Source organism: Rhea pennata, chromosome 1 (genome assembly GCF_028389875.1).
Source record: "Rhea pennata isolate bPtePen1 chromosome 1, bPtePen1.pri, whole genome shotgun sequence".
Lineage (NCBI taxonomy): Eukaryota > Metazoa > Chordata > Aves > Rheiformes > Rheidae > Rhea > Rhea pennata.
The window spans coordinates 114,035,154-114,054,675 of NC_084663.1; the positions used below are offsets into that span (position 1 = coordinate 114,035,154).

Here is a 19,522-nt window from a genome sequence, read left to right on the forward strand (position 1 = left end):
TAGATTTACATACAAAAAGATCTCCAAAATTATGTCTTATATATCATGTCCCATTTCCTATACTGTTTTTCATGTTAATTTAAAAAAAAAATTGCTGTTATTTAAGAAAAAAAAAAGCTACTGGAAGATCAAACAGAAAGCAAGCAAGATTCAACTATGTCTGAACTCTGCCCAGGAACTGCCACTTTGTTTCAAAAAGATGGAAAAAGAAAGAGCCTTCAATTAAGGCAGATTTAGCAGAGAACTAACTGGAGCATTACTTAGGTTTAAAAGGGCCTGCTTAGAATGACTGCCTCAACTATTCCATCCTTAATACTGATGTAAGTAACTGAAAATTATAAAAATAAAAAAAAAACTAAAAAGTTCAGATAATCTGATATACGTAGAGTCTCTAAGCTTTCTTCTTCTGAAGATTTCTACCTCATTATGCAGATATTTGATATACTTCATATAATTGTTGATTTCCAGAACTACATTTTTCTTATTTGTTCCCAGGAAAGAGCTAATAATAGGCTGAAAGAGGACATAAAACTAATAAATACATTCACCTTTTGCCAAAAAATTTCAGTGCTCTTACTAATTCTATGGTCAAATCATCAGTGACTGATTAATCTTAAGAAGCGATTAACAATGTACAGTTTAATGCACAGAAAATTATAGCTGTTAACCTCATTCTGAACTACTAGAAAGAGCATATGGGAGCCCCACCTATAGGTCCTACTGAAGGTTGAATCCAGTTTTTCTCTCTGCTAAGTGCTCACTAATGCCAGAATCCAAATGAATATTTGTTGCTTAACCACAAACACTGCATATTGACAAAACTGTGATTATTTCTCCACTCTGTTTCTTATATCCTGTTAAACAGTTAGCTCTTGTGATATTTTGCATATTTTAGTAAAAAATAAAAACAAGTAATTTTTGCTTGATCATGCGTTCTTTTCAGAGTTGTATCATTTTGAGTATTTCAGCTGTAGTCTTCATTAACTGCTCTCCAAAAGGGTTCAAAATCAGGTGCAACTGTGCTATGTTTGATATGTAAAATTTGTTCTCTAGTTCTCCTTCTTCAATATTGCTTCTACTCAATGCAAATAAAGAAACAAAAAGAAAAAAGCAGTAAGTAGAATGATGGAAAGAGAAGTCCTTCAGAGAAGGATAGTGAATGCATTCTAACTCTCTTGTAAAAGTAACTTTAAAATAATCACAGATTTCACTTTTTAAAAATATACAGCAGATACTTCTCTTGTATTTAACCACAATCCTCCTTTTTCTCTTTTTTCCTCTGATATGTGTTCTCTCTCTCTCTCTCTCTCTCTCTCTCTCTGACAGGATGTTAGATGAATTTCTCTCTCTCTCTCTCTCTCTTTTTTTTTTTTTTTTTTTATATATAGGCAAATCAGGGGAAAAAATGGTGGTTTCTGTTCTTTATGGCTCATACACCAAGCGCTGGAGCTCTTCCGTAGGCCGTATGATGTTAATGCTAATCGTGATAGGGGTTTTTACCTCTGACTGACTCCTACATGTTAGCATTAACACTGTATGATGCCTGTTACCAGAATTCACATGGAACAAACTGCCGCTGTGGGAGGAGAGCAGAAATCATGAATCAATCATTACAGTGCTGGGAAAAGCTTCGGTCTACATGTAAAAATAAGGGATGTTCTGCATATAGGCGTGCTTGCTAAAATGCTTACTAGATTTAAAGTCACAGGAAGAAGAGGGGGAAAAAGCAGTTATGTATGTCAATAAATCCTTAGAAGCTGCAATATTTAAAGCTCAGTAACCTATTTGTATTTTGCCTTGTTGCTTTTCAGGTCTTCTGGGTTTACATCTCATACAAATGTTTCATTTCTTCATTTTATTTGGGGGGGAAAATGATGAATTAAACATTTGGCATGTGTAACTGTGCACTCTATTCATTTCTACAGAATTTGTTATATGCAAGAGAAAAAAATAACAGAAAGTATTCATCTAGGATTTTATTGACAGTTATTTATGGGCATTAGAAGAACATGAAAACCTATGTATTTTACTCTAGGATCACCTGTGCATTCCAAACTCTTAGTAAAGTCTCACAAAACACCTGAGAGACAAGAAAGAATTATTGTATCTATTTTGTGGAAGAACAAAATAGCAGAGAGATACTGAATGCTCAGAGTTGCACAAAAACTGAGCGACAGAGCCAGTTCTCAAAATTCCCAGTCTTATGCTGCAATTAAATCTTCTTAACGAACACTTTAGTTATGAAACTTTAGCTTGACGGGGGATTAGAAAAGAAACAAAACAAAGAGTAATTACCATTCATTATGAAAAGAAATAGGGTTAGTATCTGTGCTGTATCAGTAAGCATACCCCTTGCTGTTCACACTAGCTTGACTGTGAACCCCTATGAATGAGATGCAAGTACAGACCTCCCTGAGACCACAAACACTTATGAATCAGTGGTCTCACATAGAAAACAGTCTCACTTAATACAAGTTTTCCGCTGAGACAGAATTGCTGAGTGGCATGAGTGTTTTCTGCTTGGTGGCTCCCTCAGGTATATATAGCCAGGGCCCATGGCCACCCTGAAAAAAGGCAGCCTCATCCCTTCCAAAGCCAGAGCTGCAGCTCTAAGAGGGGATTGTGAATGTTGCAGAGTACAGTTCGTTAAAGAGAAACATGTTCCTATTCATTTTGCCAGAAAATTACCTCTGAAAGCAGGGAGAAAACTGTGGTGAAAGAGAGGAAGAGAATCAATAGAAATCCTGACGTTTTTATTTTGAGACTAAGGTGAAACGGTGCAATAAAGTTTGATTTTACCATGTACTTGAGGCAAAGTTTGGCAGTATCGGCTCTCTCAGCGAAGTCATGACAGTGCCTGAGCCCCTCAGCAAGGGGCAGGGAAATCCAGGCTCACAGGTCACTGCTGCTTTTTCTCCTCCTTGAGGAGTTCATCAGAGACCTGGCAGCAAGCCCAGAGATGCCCTGATGTGGTTGCAGGATTTATGGACTACCACAGTGTGGCAAGGGGTCCTAGCTGCCTGACATGGAAAGACAATTTTAAAGCTAAGATTTCTACAAAACTTCAGTACTAGGAGATGGTGCTGAGGTCATCACCACAACTTAAATTACCCCACGGGCTGTATACATTAGCGTATTAAGTGATCACATTTATTAAGTCAATTGATTGTGCTCACAGAAGGAAAATGTTATTCAGTATTTCCTTGAATCCTCATTGATTAAAAGTGGTCTCGTTTACTGCACAGTGCCCCAAACCTGCAACCAGAAAGGGATTTTTATTTTTTTTCCTTCAAAGGCTTTAATCAACAGCAGAGCTGTGTGCCTGCAGTAAAGTACTATCCTCTGTGAGGATGAATTATACACTATTGAAACAATGACCAACAGATATTGCAACTTCTCTCTCATTCCCCCCACCTTACCACTCCCCAGCATAACTTACTGGTTTCTCTCCTATATAGGCACATGCCAATAAAAGGTACATTTTCAAAGAAGAAAATGGGTCTTGTTACTCACTATTCTGACTTATAGTCACGCTATAAAAAAACTCTATGTTCCTTTATGTTTTCTCTCCTTAAAATATATATGAGAACTGACCTGTACACTTAAGAAATAAATAGCAGATATAAATATGGTGATTATATCATTTATACATATCTTTTTTGCTGCACTGCTGATTCCCCAGAAAAACATATAACAAGTTGTAGATATTACATTAGTAAATATAAAAAACAGGTTTTCTTTGTACTCTGAAAAATGTTAATGCTGTTCGTGACTGGGGTTAAATCTTATGAAAGACCACAGCATGATAGCATTACCATTTTCAGTTGGTTGGTATTCTTCAAGAAATGTCCTCTATCCATTCTTCCTATCAAATGCCTTTAAGATATTGAGTTCCTGTGTCTGGATTACTTTAAAAACTTAATAAAATAAATATAGCTGTACTAGCAAGTTCACTGGTTTCAAATGTAACAAAGTAATGCAATGCACTAAGTGATATAGCATTAGATTAGTTATCAAATAGCAGTAAGAGATTACTGCTTGCCAGAGGTTAAAATGGAATGGGAAGCTATCTCCTCCTGGTTGCTGTCGTAAAGGACTCAATGTCTGCTGATGATTTAGGATTTTTAACACTTGCACGTGTGCAGTTTCCCCAGAGAGAAGTTTCACTTCCATGAGAAGAAAAAAACAACTCTACAAAATTTAATTCCTTCTCTTATGAAGAAAGTCAGGCTAGATGGTAACTGTCTTTTCTGTCTTCAAAATCCATAAGAACATGGAGTAGAGAATATTTCTTTGGAAAGATACTCTCCCTCCAGGAAAAAATACATACGTAAAGCTGAGACACATCCAGCTCAACTCTCCTGCTACTGAATCTTAGAGCCAAAATATCATTTATTTTTAACCTTAGAATGAAGACTCCTATTTGGGTAAAGCTATAAAAAAGAGGGAATGCTCAACAGTCCTAGACTAACAGCAAAAATTCTGTGATTTAGAAAAGTTCTACCTCTTTCTGAAAGACACACATAGATGGAATCGAGGTAGAAGCAGGCATAAGTTGAATGAAAAAGAATCTATAAAGCTACTACTGAGATGTATGACAAGGAAAAAGACTATAGTTCCCACCTCTTCCCCTGAAATCAGAATTCAGTCAGTTTGGGGATGAGGGGTCCTACTCACAGGTATTGGCATAACACCACAAATGCTGGAAGAAGGGGAGAACTTGGAGTTTTAGGCCATTATGGCATCTTCTCAGATCCTTCCATGCTTCTGGTTGGCCACTCTTCTATTGAATGAATATAGTAAAAACTGGTTTTTTTTAATCCAAAAAGCAATCTCGAAAGAAGGAGAAATAGCAGAGAAGATTTTTCTGCTTATTCTTAGGGTCTCTTTTATCCACTTGCTCTTCCCTAATCCCTGCAGTCTCTGGGAAGTATAACACTCAGTGTAGAGACTTTCTTGTCTCTTTTTCTCTTTGAGCTGGCCTCAGAGGTCTTTCTCAGCTACTTCCAAGGAAAACATAGGGCCAGGACCTGCAGCGTGCACAACAGTGCACACAGATCCAGAACCCACTCACAGCCAGGGCCTTTGGGCCTTTTCATACCCAAGCTAATTTTGATATTTTATGCTACCCCATAGCTTGAGGTTTCGTATACACAGCTCACTTTATAGCCCCAGCTGTTTGTCAGAGCTGGGTCCAAAGCAGTCACACTATGCTAGCATTAATGAATAGCAAATACTGGAAAAAAGGGCATCTGAAATCAAGATCCTTTCACAAGGCTCAGACACCACACTAAGACCCAAAGTCTAGCATGTTTCCTCATATGTAAGAGTTCACAGAACTGAGCAGAGCTTTTTAAAAAAGAACTAGAGTGGTAGTGTGATGACAATTGCTCTGAATACACAAGTCTCATTTGCTGCACTTGCACAGAAAATGGAAAACCAGGATTTAAGCCTACCCTATCCAGCACAACGCTTCAACTCCAGGACCAGCAGGAGGCTGGCACCAGCCAGACTGAATTTCAGCAAAATTTCAGAGATCTTCAGGCCAAAAATACAAAAAAAAGGAGCGTTACCATAGCACAGCTATCATAATGCTCCTCTCGCACAGTTGCGGTCTTTCGTGTTCAAGAGGTAAAGGTAAAATACAGAAATGACCCTGATTGCAAGTACCTAAAACACAGATCTCCATGCAGCTGCATGAGTGCCATGGTCGCTAAGCACTGGTTTTGTTTGTTCTCATGCGAGTCCAACAAATCTTGTAAACCTTTTTCTAATAGCGGCACTGCTTCCTACAGGCTGGGTAGGGAGTAAGTTATGACCCGTCCCAAAACAACCCACAGATGTTTCCCTCCAAAGCATGGCTCTTAATCCCTCTCTGGCAGAATAGGGACTTGAATCTTTATCTCCCACTTCTTGGAGAAGCACAGTCACCATCGCACTGGTGGTAAGGAACTGGTGGGCATCATTGTCTTTTATCTGATTTTTAACTGTTAGAAGCACTGTATTTTGTGAGACACTTGGCACGTTCAAATGTAGTTTCCAGGTTAATCTCTTCCAAACGAACACCCACCTTCTGGAGTCCCCACAGGCTGAGATCAAGTTGGTACCACATTCTGCAGAAGCGCAAACAGTCTCCACCTCTTAACAGACAGAACTCCTAGGGGTAAAAGAAAAAATAACAAGTTTAATCTCGTGCAAACTTCAGATGTCAGGTCTCAATAGCACGGTCAGCTGCACAGTTCCGGCCTTGCACAAGCACACCCCACTAAACCCCTTTCCGTGGGTCATGTCCCCGCAGAGGGAAGCTCTCGCTCCTCTCCCGCTGGGAAGGGGCAGGCTGCTAAAGCCAGCAGCGCTCCTTGCCAAGCCACTGCTCCCACCTAGCGGCAGGAGCTGCTGACCTTCCCTTTGAGCTCCAAAACTCACCAGTCACGGGAAGAGAAACAGCAAAGGTTGTGAGCTCTGTCCTGAAGGGGGGGGGGGGGGGGGGTCCAAGTTTATTATAACAGGATTTTTTCCTAGGCAATTTTTAGGAGCAGAAAGACTGCAATAGTGAGCACATACTAGATTGTCATCACCTACCTCTACAAATATATATGAAATTTATAGTCTGCTATATATCAATTTTTAGTTCAGTGTCTGAAGACCAAAGTTAGTGAAGAGGAGTTTCTTATCAATCTGCATTTTGGAATTTGCAGCTGACCTTCTAAGACTTGATCTTGGGTGGCTTTGAACAGGTCTTCATGAGAGTGCTTCCCTGGGACCCAGTAACACGTGAGCTCACACAGCAACCCCTACGCCTAAGCCCACATGGAATGTACAGAAATTCGCTCATGAAACCTCTTAACATCCTACTCCTCCTTCTGAATCTGTTGTTTAAAATGGACCACCAGGTTCCAAGACTGGTTGATGAGATGGAATGAAGAGAGGAAGAAAGAAACACACAACTGCAACAACAAACTTTGGGGGCTTCTGTATAAAACTAAAGAGATTTTTCAGCCCAGCTATATTCCTTTCAAATCATTTCCTACATTCAATAATATAAAAGCCCTCCTCTCTGCACAAGAGCTTTGTTACACAAAGTTCTAGTTAAAAACTTAAAAATTCCTGAGAGTTTGACCTTCCTCTTCAGGTGATAGGATGCAAGATTGGTGCTTCTGAACTTGATTCCTAAAGCGCAGGACGGACAAGATGACTGTACAGGCTGGCAATGTAGCAGGCTTAAGATCTGCCCACCCAGATCAGTTCCCACTTACATAATTTCACTGTGGTCTTAGCTAAATCAGAGATAGCAGACACCTCAAAAAAAAAAAAAAAAAAAAAAAATCAGCAAGTTGTGTGTTCCTCAACACAGTAACCAGCGTCTGGTCCAAAGCCAATGCATACTGCTTTAGGTTAGGTTTAAAATACAAATATTTGAAGTTCAGTATAAAGATCATTTATAATTTTAAGAAAATATAGAGAATGTACATGCATACTTTTGAAGTGAACAAGTATCAAGTATATTTAAAAAATTAAGCATCTGACATTATAAAACTTGAGATAATATCCCTCACCACCTGCAGCATTAATAAGAAAAAAATCAGTTCTTTGAATATCAAAGTCCAAGAGGATACAGAACAGACTTGAAGATGTGTTGTGTTTAACAGGGAACTATACCAGAGTATAGTCAGTTGCTACACTAATAGATTTCAAACATAATTATATACCAGCAAATTTGAAGAGCTGAAGACTGCACAGAGAAAGGTGTAGGACCAAACATTTTAACACGCATCTGAAGCGGACTTTTGCAATTTCACCATAAGATACTTTTGTCATTTGCATTTCTTCTGTGCTCTGACACATTTAGCTTTTATACACTTACCTGGTTATAATTATGAGAACACCATCTCATTAATCCAGGTAAAAGATGAAAATACAGAATGTCTGAACACCATCTAACGGAACCTCCTAGTGAAATTACCTAAAGTCACCACACTTAATATGCAAGTTATAGACAATGGTCCTAGTACCATTCTGGAAAATTATCTTTAGAAGTGGTATTAGCTGCTCTTGTACAGTAGATATATTAATGTCAAAGAAAATTTCAACCTTTATCATTGTGTGTAACGTAAGATTTTTGTCCTAGTATATCAATGGCACTTATGCTGCATTCTACTGAAGGAAAAGGAGTCTTCTGAACACGCAATATTAAAAACGTATCTAATTTTAATTCCATCAGGAAATCAAAATTATGAAATAACCTTTTGTAAATGCTTACAGGTTTCTAGAAGGGCTTTTCATTTTTTTTTAGTCTTGAGTTTCTATTGCAGAAAGCAAAGAGGTCAGCAGAATTTCATTATGAAGATCCAGCAAGAAATAGATACATCTATTTAGAAAACGCAAAGCAGTATTTACTTTATGGAAGACCAAATGAACAGTCTTGAAATTATATAAGGATAGAGGAGATGGCCCTACCAGCTACCTGTTCAATTATAGCCTGTAGGCCAAACCACCAACCACAGAGTGCAACATCTGGGCATATACAATTAATGTTAAGTATACAGGTAATTGCAAGATGAATTACCACAAGTAAAGCATTCATTACTCAAAAAAATTCAAATTTGTACTTTTGTAACAGTGGCCAAAAATTCAAATCAACACAGACTGAAATGGGGGATATTAGCTTTGTACCTATCCTTAACTCCACAGAAGTCAGGTGAATCAACCAATATATTTAACATATAATACAAATAAGTCACGTAAAAAAAAAAAAATTTATTATGTACATTTAGAAGTTAATTATAATTTAGATTGGTTTTTCCCTCTTCAGTTCTTCCCTCTTCAGTTCCATCTTTTGTCTCACTACTGCCGCCTTCTGCTTCCAAGTATCTTTCTTCAGTGACCTGCAGAAACATTTTTTTTTTTTTTAACATAATTTATATCTCCTTTCCTCCTGGAAATCCTCCCCTCATACTGTCATTATATCAAGAATGGACAGCCTACAACAACATATATCATTGTCCCCCAAATTGACCTGAATTTGAAGCATCTTCATGCTAGTTTTCTGTTAAATTTGTTTGGACTAGGCTCTGAGCACACCCTTAATTAACTGATTTCAGTACACACACAAGGTATTTTCTCCTCTCTGCTGTCACGAAGGTAAAAATATTTGATTTTAAGGCTCTGAAACTTGTTATTTAATTCTTAACAAGTTCCCCTACGTTTTGTCATGCTTTGAAAGTGAGTCACTGGTTATATATGGTATATGATATTTTACAGTTCTATTTATCCTACAACATGCTATTTTGCATTAGTTCGGTCAGTGTAAAGCTTCCCTCTGAAGATTCCATTTCAACTTTGGAAACGCTATTTGTCTGATGGGTGAATGTTCACAGGAAGCTTTCTTATTTTCTATGCAGGTTTTAAACAAAAAAAAAAAAAAAAAAAAAAAAAAATCAAAACTAGGCATGTCTACTTTATTAAAAGAGTCTTTTCTTTTACCTCCAGTAACTTCTGCCTAGATTCACCCAGTGGTACTAACTTTCAATCCTCCATTTACTTATAAAAACATGGTTGCTTGTGTTTTCTTATACCTGCAGCAGAAAACTTCTACTTAAATTTATCCAGGTATCTAGATAAGCCTAAATACATTATTCCAATTTGAGGGTTTTTTCCGTTATTCCATATTCGTGATTAAAACAGGAAAAGTAATTTTAAATTTTACAGACAGATTATGCCAATGTTAATCCTAGAGATGAAATTGAGAAATTCTAATATAATTTAAATTTAAAGACAATTACTTAATGACAGCTTAGAGGGGCTATTATAAAAAACATGTGGGATTCTCACAAGATGACATCTTCAGAGTCTTTCCATAACGGAATAACACTGACAAAATTTGCTCTGGGTTTTTTGGAATAGTACAGATTATGTCAATTGAGTTGCATATGCCTTTATTAAATGGTAAAATACATTTTAATAACCAGACATCAAAAAATATCAGTTTGTTCCCTACTACAAAGATATTAAGTTATTAACAAAGATGTTGGTAAGATAGATACTATCAATATAATTGTTGATATTAAGATATTATCACATGCATCCAACTTTTCTTTACCTGTTATCTTCTGCTTAGGATTCTTTCCTTAAAGAAGTGTTCTTGAAAATATTTTCCATCTCTAATCATTCAAATTCTACAGTATGACATCGAACCTTTGTATTTGGTAAGCTATACTTCACTATTAGACTTACCAGTTTCTTAGACCTTTCCAACAATTTGTGCCACACGGTATGGTGAGCCTGTATTTAATGATATTGAACAATGTTACTATAGGCAAAAATGTTATTACAGAATAGTTTTTGACTGACATATAGGAACATATAGGCACAAAAACATAATTCTTAATCAGAAATTACACCTTATGGTTCAAGTGTCCAATTTGCTTGTGTCACTTTAGGGTATTAAAGAGGACTTGAATCAATGTTTGTTGATCACATGCATTTATTATACATTATGCAATCACTGAGGAGCTAACGGGCAAAAGTAGGAATTCAAACGGTGTGGCTACTTGTCCCTTGAAAACTCCCCTGCTGTAGGTAACAGCACATGTTCTAGAACCCAGGGCAAAATTATGCAAGTCAATAGGAGGAGGAAGAAAATGAATTCTTTACCCCACCTACAGTTCTGCAAAGCCATTGTTCAAAACAGATTATTGCTGGAATTTTATGATATGACATCACTTACGAGTATAAATTCTAAGTTCTAATTTTTTCCTGAATCTGAATAAACAGTGGCAGACAAGGTAAACGACTAGCTGGCACATGCAATTAAAAAAGGGAAAAAAAATAAAAAAAAAAACACATACTACACAATCAAAACCACACTTTCAATATGATTTCTCTGATGCTTTTTTGAAGTTCTGATTTCACATTCAAAATAGTTATTAGGAAAAGGAAACTCAAATAATCAATGCAATCATTATCCTCGGCCTTTACCTCTGACTTATATTCAATTACCAGCACAATGTATAACAAAAATCTGAAAACAGGCCAAATACATGTTCTTTAGAAAAAAAAAGGAAAAAGAAAAATCTGTAGAAAATGGGTTAGTTACCTTTAAATGAATTGGCAGGGACACACCCTGGAACCTCCTTATCAATTCAGATTGGTTAGTCTGAAGATCATGGGCTGCTGTTATCTCATACTGGTGACAGAAACTTGTCCTTGGAATGTGAGGGCCTTCACTGACATCTACGAAGTCTCCAAACCTGATGGGAGCCAAAAAAACGATGACAAAAATATATTCTAGTAGATTTACAAGCTTACTCATTTGTTTTCATTTTTGATTAGCTAATTCTTATCTATACAACACTGTAAAAAAAGAAAGTACATCTACCCAAATCCCAAACCAATTCTAGACAAACCTCCAGTTCATCATTTGTAGGTTTCTGCAGCAGAGGTGTAGGTAGCACAGTTTCCCTAAAATGAATTTAGTAAATTCAAACCTCAAGACCAGAGAAAGACCCAAATCTTTGAAGCCATTTTCACTTTCTAGTGGTGTAAAACTACCACACTCCACAGAAAGATTTGTCTCCAAGATCATACATTCCCAGCAGTACCTTTTTAGCACCTGCACAGGCTTTCTTTTTCATGTTTTGGAAATTTGCAAATCAATTTAAAAAAGAAAAGAAGGTGAGAGACAAAAAGAAGACACACAAAAGAATCTTTAGAACATACTCTTCTTTTGGAAAGTAATTAGGCACATTTTACTTCCTACTCAATAAACTAGAGAGTGGTAGGAGGGGAAAAAGGTATGAAGAACAGACATAATATCATTCAAAAATGTGAAGAACCATCACTGCAGAGACATCTTTTCATTTACATAGATTCCAAAATCAAATGGAAAACAATTGAGACACTTAAGAGAACTGGTATCTCACACAAGCCTAAGCAAGTCAAAAATCCCTTGAACTACAACAAGATTCTTGCCTCCAGCCTAAGAATTTTACATCTTAGCCTGCATTCCAGGAGCCAGTTCCATTCTCATCTCCAATGCTACAAGACAGTAGCTTGACATTTAGGTGAAGTTTGGCAACTTTGGCAAATAAATAAATAAATAAATAAATAAATAAATCCACTGGACAATGCTGGCACTGGTTTTTAAACAAGTGTTTGGCTTGTATTTCATTCACATTGTCAATCTCCAGAGGTTTATTTAGAGTTTAAATAAAAGCACTCAAAGTAATAAGACTTCCTTGCACCTACATGTTTACAATTTTAAAAAATTTAGAAACTTAAGGACAGCCACTAAGTGTTAACTATCAGAAAATCAGGGCTGTATAAGAAAAAAGTTAGGACAAAGTACAGATGATAACAAATATAAACAATCTTAAATTTTAAAAACTATCACAAGCAATTTACCCTTCTCACTTGCAGATATTACTTGCAATATAATTAAATCTTTTAGTAAATCATTACAGAACATAACTTCAGTTTTACTCACCTATGTAACATCACAATTCCTTCACTGTTCTGTGAAGCTTTCTGTTTTATCATCTCCATTTTGTATCTGAACAAGACAAAAAAGGATTAAAAAATCCTTAGCTTTGATAGGTAACTCTTATGAAAATACTTAAAGATTTATATCAGGAGCATTTTTTTAAATCATATTCATACTTAGGTGAGCTTGGAAACATTTTTAAGTTCTTAATTTCATATGAAACATATCAATACAGATTGGAATAAAATACACATCTTATAGGAGAGCCATGCTCCCTCAAGATAGTTTTATTTAGAAAGACAAAAGGAACTTATTACTTCCAACAAAAATAATAATTTCTCAAGTCAGATGCTAAGACTAGCAGACACCATCAGATCACCTAAACTGGTTGCATGGAACGGGTGGTCATGAACAGCTAGTAATCTGTAAGACACCACAGAGCAATCCGTGCTCTTTGTACATACACAGACATACATACAATGCTTCTAGTCATCTCCAGGAGTTAGCTCCCAACTGCGTCAGTGCCTGCTAGCCAATATAGTGAAGAGAGAGTCTGCGTGTCACATTACTAGGATGTGGATTATGAATCCAAAAATGCTAGTTACTTCACCACAAATTTAACATCAAGCAAAATTCTATTCTGGTTCACAAAATGATACACTATTTCTCATTTCACCCCATCTTTCTCCAATCACCCAAAAGTTGCGGACCAAAGAGTTTTACCCCAAAATATTGCCTAAGTGGTCTTTCAACTAAGCAGACTGGACAAACATTGTTTTGAGCTGACCTTTTATAGCATAGGCCAAAGAATTTCACCTATTATTCCCTGGTAGAGCTCAGTAACATTTCTTGACAAAGCACCCCTTCCAGTATGGCATCAAACCTTCATTTGAAAAATACCAATAAATTAAAATTCCGTATTTCTTTGAATGTGAAAGCCTTTCAAAAGCTAACAGCAACTACCATGCAGAGTCAACCACCAGAATTCCTCTAATACAGAACTGATGAAATCTTGAAGCTTAATACTAAACTATTTCCATTTCCTCACAACATTACTTCTAATAGCGGTACCTGGTGTTGATCTTTGAAGAGAAGATTAAAAATGAGATCAGCTACTATAAGCAAGAGAATGGAAATATGCTCACAGTAGTGGAAAAAGTACTTTCTTACCTCATCTGTCACATCTTATTTTAGACTTATATGAAACAGAAGATATTTAATTGAACTTCTAAGCACTTTTCTAAAAGAAAGGCGAACTCAGACACTTACCTGTTATGCTGAAACATTTCACATGCTACTTTTGCTTCAACATGCAGCACTTCAAAGGGCAAATCTTTATGAATTAGCTTACTGGCATCCCTTGTAAGAGAATGGAAATTGTCCTAAAAAAAGGAATTTATACATATAAACTGTCACCACTGTTTCTCAGTCATACTTAATAACAAAGCATAGGAAAATATCAAACAGTATTGAAAGCAGTCAGGATCATCTACTATAGATCTTAAATGTAAGAACACTGCAATAGAGCTAAAACTCTTAATATTTATCAGCTACCTGTTGCTAAAGATAATCACCGTTTAATTGGACTGATTCTATGCACAGTGAAATCAACAGGCATTTTTCCATCAGACTCAACATATATTAAACTCACTTGTTCTCCCACCCTGATATATGCACACAAACTTGCTATCGTTAAGCATTCATTTACGTATCTTGTTTCCCACAGCGTCATCGTTCATTATAAACGACCTATATTTTGACGAAAAAAAGAATAAAGTACTGAATAATAAATAGCAACTGACTGCCCTGGTCCAGAAACCAAAGCTTTACATACTCCAATTTGTCACTAGATAAGAGTGTTATCAGGAGAAACTTTGTAGTATATGTTTAATGTCACTTCAAAACTCTTTCAAACTAAGTTTCTTCTACTACAAGATCATATTGAAGAAGAATTCTGCATTTTATTAATACTGCTTCATTAGCCATGCATACTTCTCCCAATACGTGGACATGAGAACAAGAATAGGCACCAGAAAAGTAAAATATTCATAATCACACAGACCACTAAACAGTTATGAGACTTAAAAGTCCGTAGATGATGAGATTTACTGAAGAGCACAAAATAAAAACTATTAAGAAGAGTTTCAACTGAATGCACTCATGGGTCTCTTGAGCAATAAATTGATTTTGCAGTAAAGCACTGAAAACGCTGAAAACACACAAATTACACTGATTTTTACTTTCATAGAGTTCTGTTCACATAAGAGTTGTAAGTCTACATCTACATTACCAAGTAAGCTTGACTGAGGAAGAATAGAAACACGTATGGCACAGAGGTCCCAACAGCTACACCATGTTTTTGGAATTTTATTTTCAATTAGAGCTGGTCTAGCCCCATGGATCTAAAATCCTTAAGTATTTGGAGCACATCTCTTGATCTAATCTTATCAGAAAGGAATCCAGTTTGCATGCTCCAAGACTGCACTGCAATGACAGCCAGTATGTGTAAGTACAGAGATTAGCTTCCAAATTATATGCCTGATTTAAAATTAAAAAAAAAGTGTAAATATATCCTCTATCGAGAAAAAAAAATCCAACTCCTCCTGCCAAAAAGCCATCTGACAAGGATGTAAACTATTCAACTTTTCAAATGAGAAGTTATTGTGCTTACCTTTGTTGGTTTCCAGTCATTGAGTCTACTGTCCAAAATTACATCATAGCAGAAAGCTCCAGAGATCACTGTAATTCCAATTGTAAAGAGGAAAAAAATGGTTTATTATAAAGTATTTCATTGCCACAACTCACCTAAATAAAACAAAATGAATGAGAAGAAAAACAGGATGATCACAAAAATATCCATCATAAAATGTTCTCAGCTGTGATTATAGAGTCAAATGGCAAATTCAAATTTTATCATTTTCATCTCATTGCATGAAAAATACTTATTCCAATTTAGTTTAAATTTTTTGATGCTACAATATATATTCCTATTAAAAAAAAAAAAAGACCTATGCTGCTTCCCAGCTCTCCCAATCTCTCAAAACTTGAAGGAAGGACAAAACCCCACTCTGAGAGCATTTCACATTTTTTCCTTTGTGTGGCAACACACATTAAAAGTAAAATTGCACTGTACAGTTATAAAGGGGAATTTTTGCTTAGAGTCATCAGACAACATTTGGGCTGAAGTAAAATGTTGATCTGTGACATAAGCAGCAGGAAATGAAATTTCTGAAGTAGTATAAGATCTATTTATTCAGTTTTCTATTCATGTATTTTTATTCAGTTATTGCCATCTTAAAAATCAAATTCATGAACCCAGTAAACTCACACTATTTCTATATATAAACTATAACTATATAATTTAGTATGCAAGATTACTCCAAATGCTGGTAGAACTGAAATGCTCACTCTATGCTTACCTGACAATCAAGATAAATTCTGAAGTTGCTAAAAAGGGCATCAGTAGTGATCAACTAACCAGCAACTAATTAGATTCTTATACATCAAGTGCCTAAGAAGTCAGGTTTAATTAGTCAAATAACCTCTCTCTTCTCTTTGTCTTCTCACTTTTGTAAATTTTAGATCAGATTACAGATAAGCAAAACTCTGTTTGTACTTCAGTATCACAGAATCAGTAAGGTTGGAAGGAACCTCTGGAGATCATCTAGTCCAACCTCCCTGCTCAAGTAGGGTCACCCACAGCATGTTAGACAGGGTTGCATCCAGGCGGGCCTTGAAGATCTCCAGAGAAGGAGACTCTACAACCTCTCTGGGCAACCTGTTCCAGGGCTCCGTCACTCTCACAGGGAAGAAATTCCCCCTCACGCTCAGGCGGAACTTCCTGTGCTTCAATTTCTGCCCATTGCCTCTTGTCCTGTCACACAGGACAACTGAAAAGAGTCTGTCCCGTCCCCTTGACACACCCTCCTTTCAGGTACGTATACACATTGATAAGATCCCCCCTCAGGCTTCTCTTCTCTCTTTGAGGTATACATGGTAACCTTTTGGTAACTTGAGTCCTCACAAGATTACGCAGTTATTAAGGAAAATTACACAGAAACATATCATACCTAAATGCCTTTCTCATGTTCCTAGCTATTTGGATAAATTGCAATAGAACACAGGTTTAGTCCTCAGCATGCTGACTGACAGGGAAGAATGGTTTAGGAGCTTCAGAGCAGACATACATCTTAGCTGCTTATGTACAGGTCACTAAGTCAACACAGTTTAAAGCTTGGCAACATAATCCAGTAAAAATTGTAGATTACTTGAATACATCAATCATATTTAAAGGCTAAGACAAGCATTTACTATTTAATATACATACAAATGTTAAGTACCTTCAGTCATTGGAAAAAGAGCCTCTGATTTTATAACACTACTTCCTAGACACACACTTAAACAGCAGCAAGAGACAAGACTGTCAATTATAAAATATTTGTATCACCTGGTATTTCTGGACTTTTAATCAGATTCACCAAGTACTCATCTTTGAAAGCTCGCTTTAACACGCATGCCATGATCATGGCACAGGAACGCCAGTAGGCCTGTGAAGAGAATTTCAAAACACAGACTCATTACCTAGAAACCAATAACCCATACCAAATAGAAATCAGCTATTTCTTGCAAAAGGATATCAATATTAGACATAAGCCTAACTATCAACGCGAACATTATATTCTTTAGAATTTAAACTTCCATTTGGAGATAATTAAAACATCAATCAATAAAATAAAAAATGCACTTAAAATATAAACTCAGATGTTTCCCCAGAGATATTTAAACCCGTAATCGTAGAATACTACAACAATGTAAGTTGAAAGGAGTCTCTGCACACCACCTAGCCCAACACCCTGGTCCAATTAACTATAACCATAATATGCAAAGCAACGGTTAAAAATATCTAAACCTTCATGACAACCAAACTCAAGGAAGCAGATGGACATGGAACTGAAAGAGGCGCACACAGGCTCTTGTGATCAGAGTTACCTGCAATTGTATAAGATACAGACTTACCTTGTTTACTTCTTCTGGATCTTCATCTTTGAAAGTAAGGAACTGAATTTCACATGATTTGGTCAAGGGTCTATACATATCCCAAACTTCACCATCCACAAGAGCTAGTACTGATTTCTTGCAATGCCATTCACTTAAGTCTAAAGAAAGTGGGGAAAAAAATACAGTTATTAACATTACTCCTCAGACTCCCGCATTTTTAACAACAAATTGCAAATTTTACTTTTGCAAAGAAAAACTTTGCAAAACTGGAAGGATGAGCTACAACAGAGACTATAAAATTAGCTTAGCTCCTACTGGGTTACAGACATATTTTAAAGCAAGTGTATTTTACACTTAATAAGTATAAATAGTCTGACTAGATGACGTTTATATTGGTCACAAAAATGACAATAATACTAACACTTCAAGTTTGGACTGTAAATGTTTTAATTGACAGCATAACTCATCGGAGTGCCAATAGCACAATCTCAGTTTAAGAGTCCATTCACTTACGCATGGCACAATTGTATGGAGTAGACAAAGCTTTGTTCATTACAAAAACACTGCCGGGGTGAGATTTGCCAACGTATTTTACTTCAATTTTCTCAATTCGCGGATGAAGAGATAACTGTCTCTCTTTCTCTTTGGTGAAGAGCTCATTACGCATCCTAATAATTTCATCTGAGGTCAGTCGAGAAGTAGACGGTGTGGTGATGAACCCTGGTGAAAGAAATGGTTTAAAAATAAGCAATACAGGGAGTTTCCAAAGCCTCTTTGTACGATACAAACCACAGCCTCTCCTCGTACAGAGAGGAGGACACGACACTGCACTACTAATCTTAACATGCACTAAGGGGAGCACTTCAGCAGCGCCCCCCCCCCCCCCCCCCGGCCAAACCGTTCGTGGTAGCTGCAATGTTTACACAAAGCCACAGCAAAAAGCCCTAAAAGAACGAAAACGTAAACACGTGTGCCGAGCGCACAGGCTCAGCACGGGTCCCACCTCGCCCCCGCCATTTCTGCGCAACCGGACGGCAGCGGGAAGGGGCAAGCGGCACCGAGGCGCCCCCAGGCCCAAGCGCCGCCGCACGCAGGGCCCCGGCAAGCGGCAGCGGCCGAGCCCGTCCAACCCCAACCCCGCCGCTACGCCGGGACTCACGGCGGCCATCCCGCCCGCCCCGCAGGCAGCGGGCGGCCCAGGGCGCAGCCATGTTCCTGCCGCCGCCGCCGCCTCCCTCCTTGGCTCCGCCGGAAAGGGCGGCGCCGCTCCGCCCTCGGCCGCCGCCGAGACCGGGCGCCGCCGCCCGCCCGACCGCACCGCGCCGCCGCCGCCCGGCCGGGAGCGGCTTTGCGTCGGCTGTGCTGTGGGGGTGACCTGCAGTCTCTCTGCTCGCCCTCGTCGTGAGTGGATCTCGCTACGCCACCGTCCCTTACTGGCAGCTCTTCGCATCGCAGCTGCGTTGCAAAATGATGGCTCAACACTAGTAAGCGGGAGCTGAATGGGAGAAGATCTGCTTCAGTTACAGGCCTGTTCCTAGACAAGCTGGAGGACTGGTGAAGTGATGAGTTGGGCAATCAGTTGTGTATCTCTGAGAGAAAACAGTCCAGGCAGAGGAAGGAGTGCCTCCTCTGGGGTAAGGAGCAACCAGCACAAGCACAGTATGCTCAAGCTGTAAGATCTCATTCAAAGCACTCAGGTATCTGTAGGTCAAACACAAAACCTTCAAGCTCTCCCAGAGAGAAACGTTGCTGGTGAGATCATGAAACAAACACATTCTGATCATCCAAAGTCTTTGCTAGCTGCAGTTTTTGAATGGCTTTAAGATGTGTTTTCTACTGCCGTGTAGGATTGATTGCAAATATTTAGTTGTGAGTTTACCCCATTTATGACTACAGTAAGGTCCCTGGGTGAAATGATCTTTAGTCAATTGTTCTTTGCTCTGGTTGAGCAATAGGGAGAGAGCAACATTTTGCAAAAGCAGCCAAGTTTCCTTTATTACTCTGACTCCATACTGCTAATTCCCACTTGCAATCACAAACATT

At 37.8% G+C, this 19,522-nt stretch overlaps 1 protein-coding gene across 1 annotated transcript; it reads right to left on the reverse strand.

The window, feature by feature from the left end:
• Window positions 1-8,737: 8,737 nt before the first annotated feature.
• MRPL39 (mitochondrial ribosomal protein L39) lies at window positions 8,738-18,750 on the reverse strand. The gene is made up of 10 exons (XM_062573080.1): window positions 18,639-18,750; window positions 17,993-18,199; window positions 17,498-17,637; window positions 16,929-17,028; window positions 15,153-15,220; window positions 13,751-13,863; window positions 12,485-12,550; window positions 11,096-11,249; window positions 10,234-10,281; window positions 8,738-8,885 (listed from the first exon to the last, which is right to left on the reverse strand). Exons 1-10 carry the CDS (start codon window positions 18,688-18,690, stop codon window positions 8,778-8,780), a joined length of 1,056 nt encoding a protein of 351 aa, XP_062429064.1. The 5' UTR covers window positions 18,691-18,750; the 3' UTR covers window positions 8,738-8,777.
• Between the last annotated feature and the right edge of the window lie 772 nt (window positions 18,751-19,522).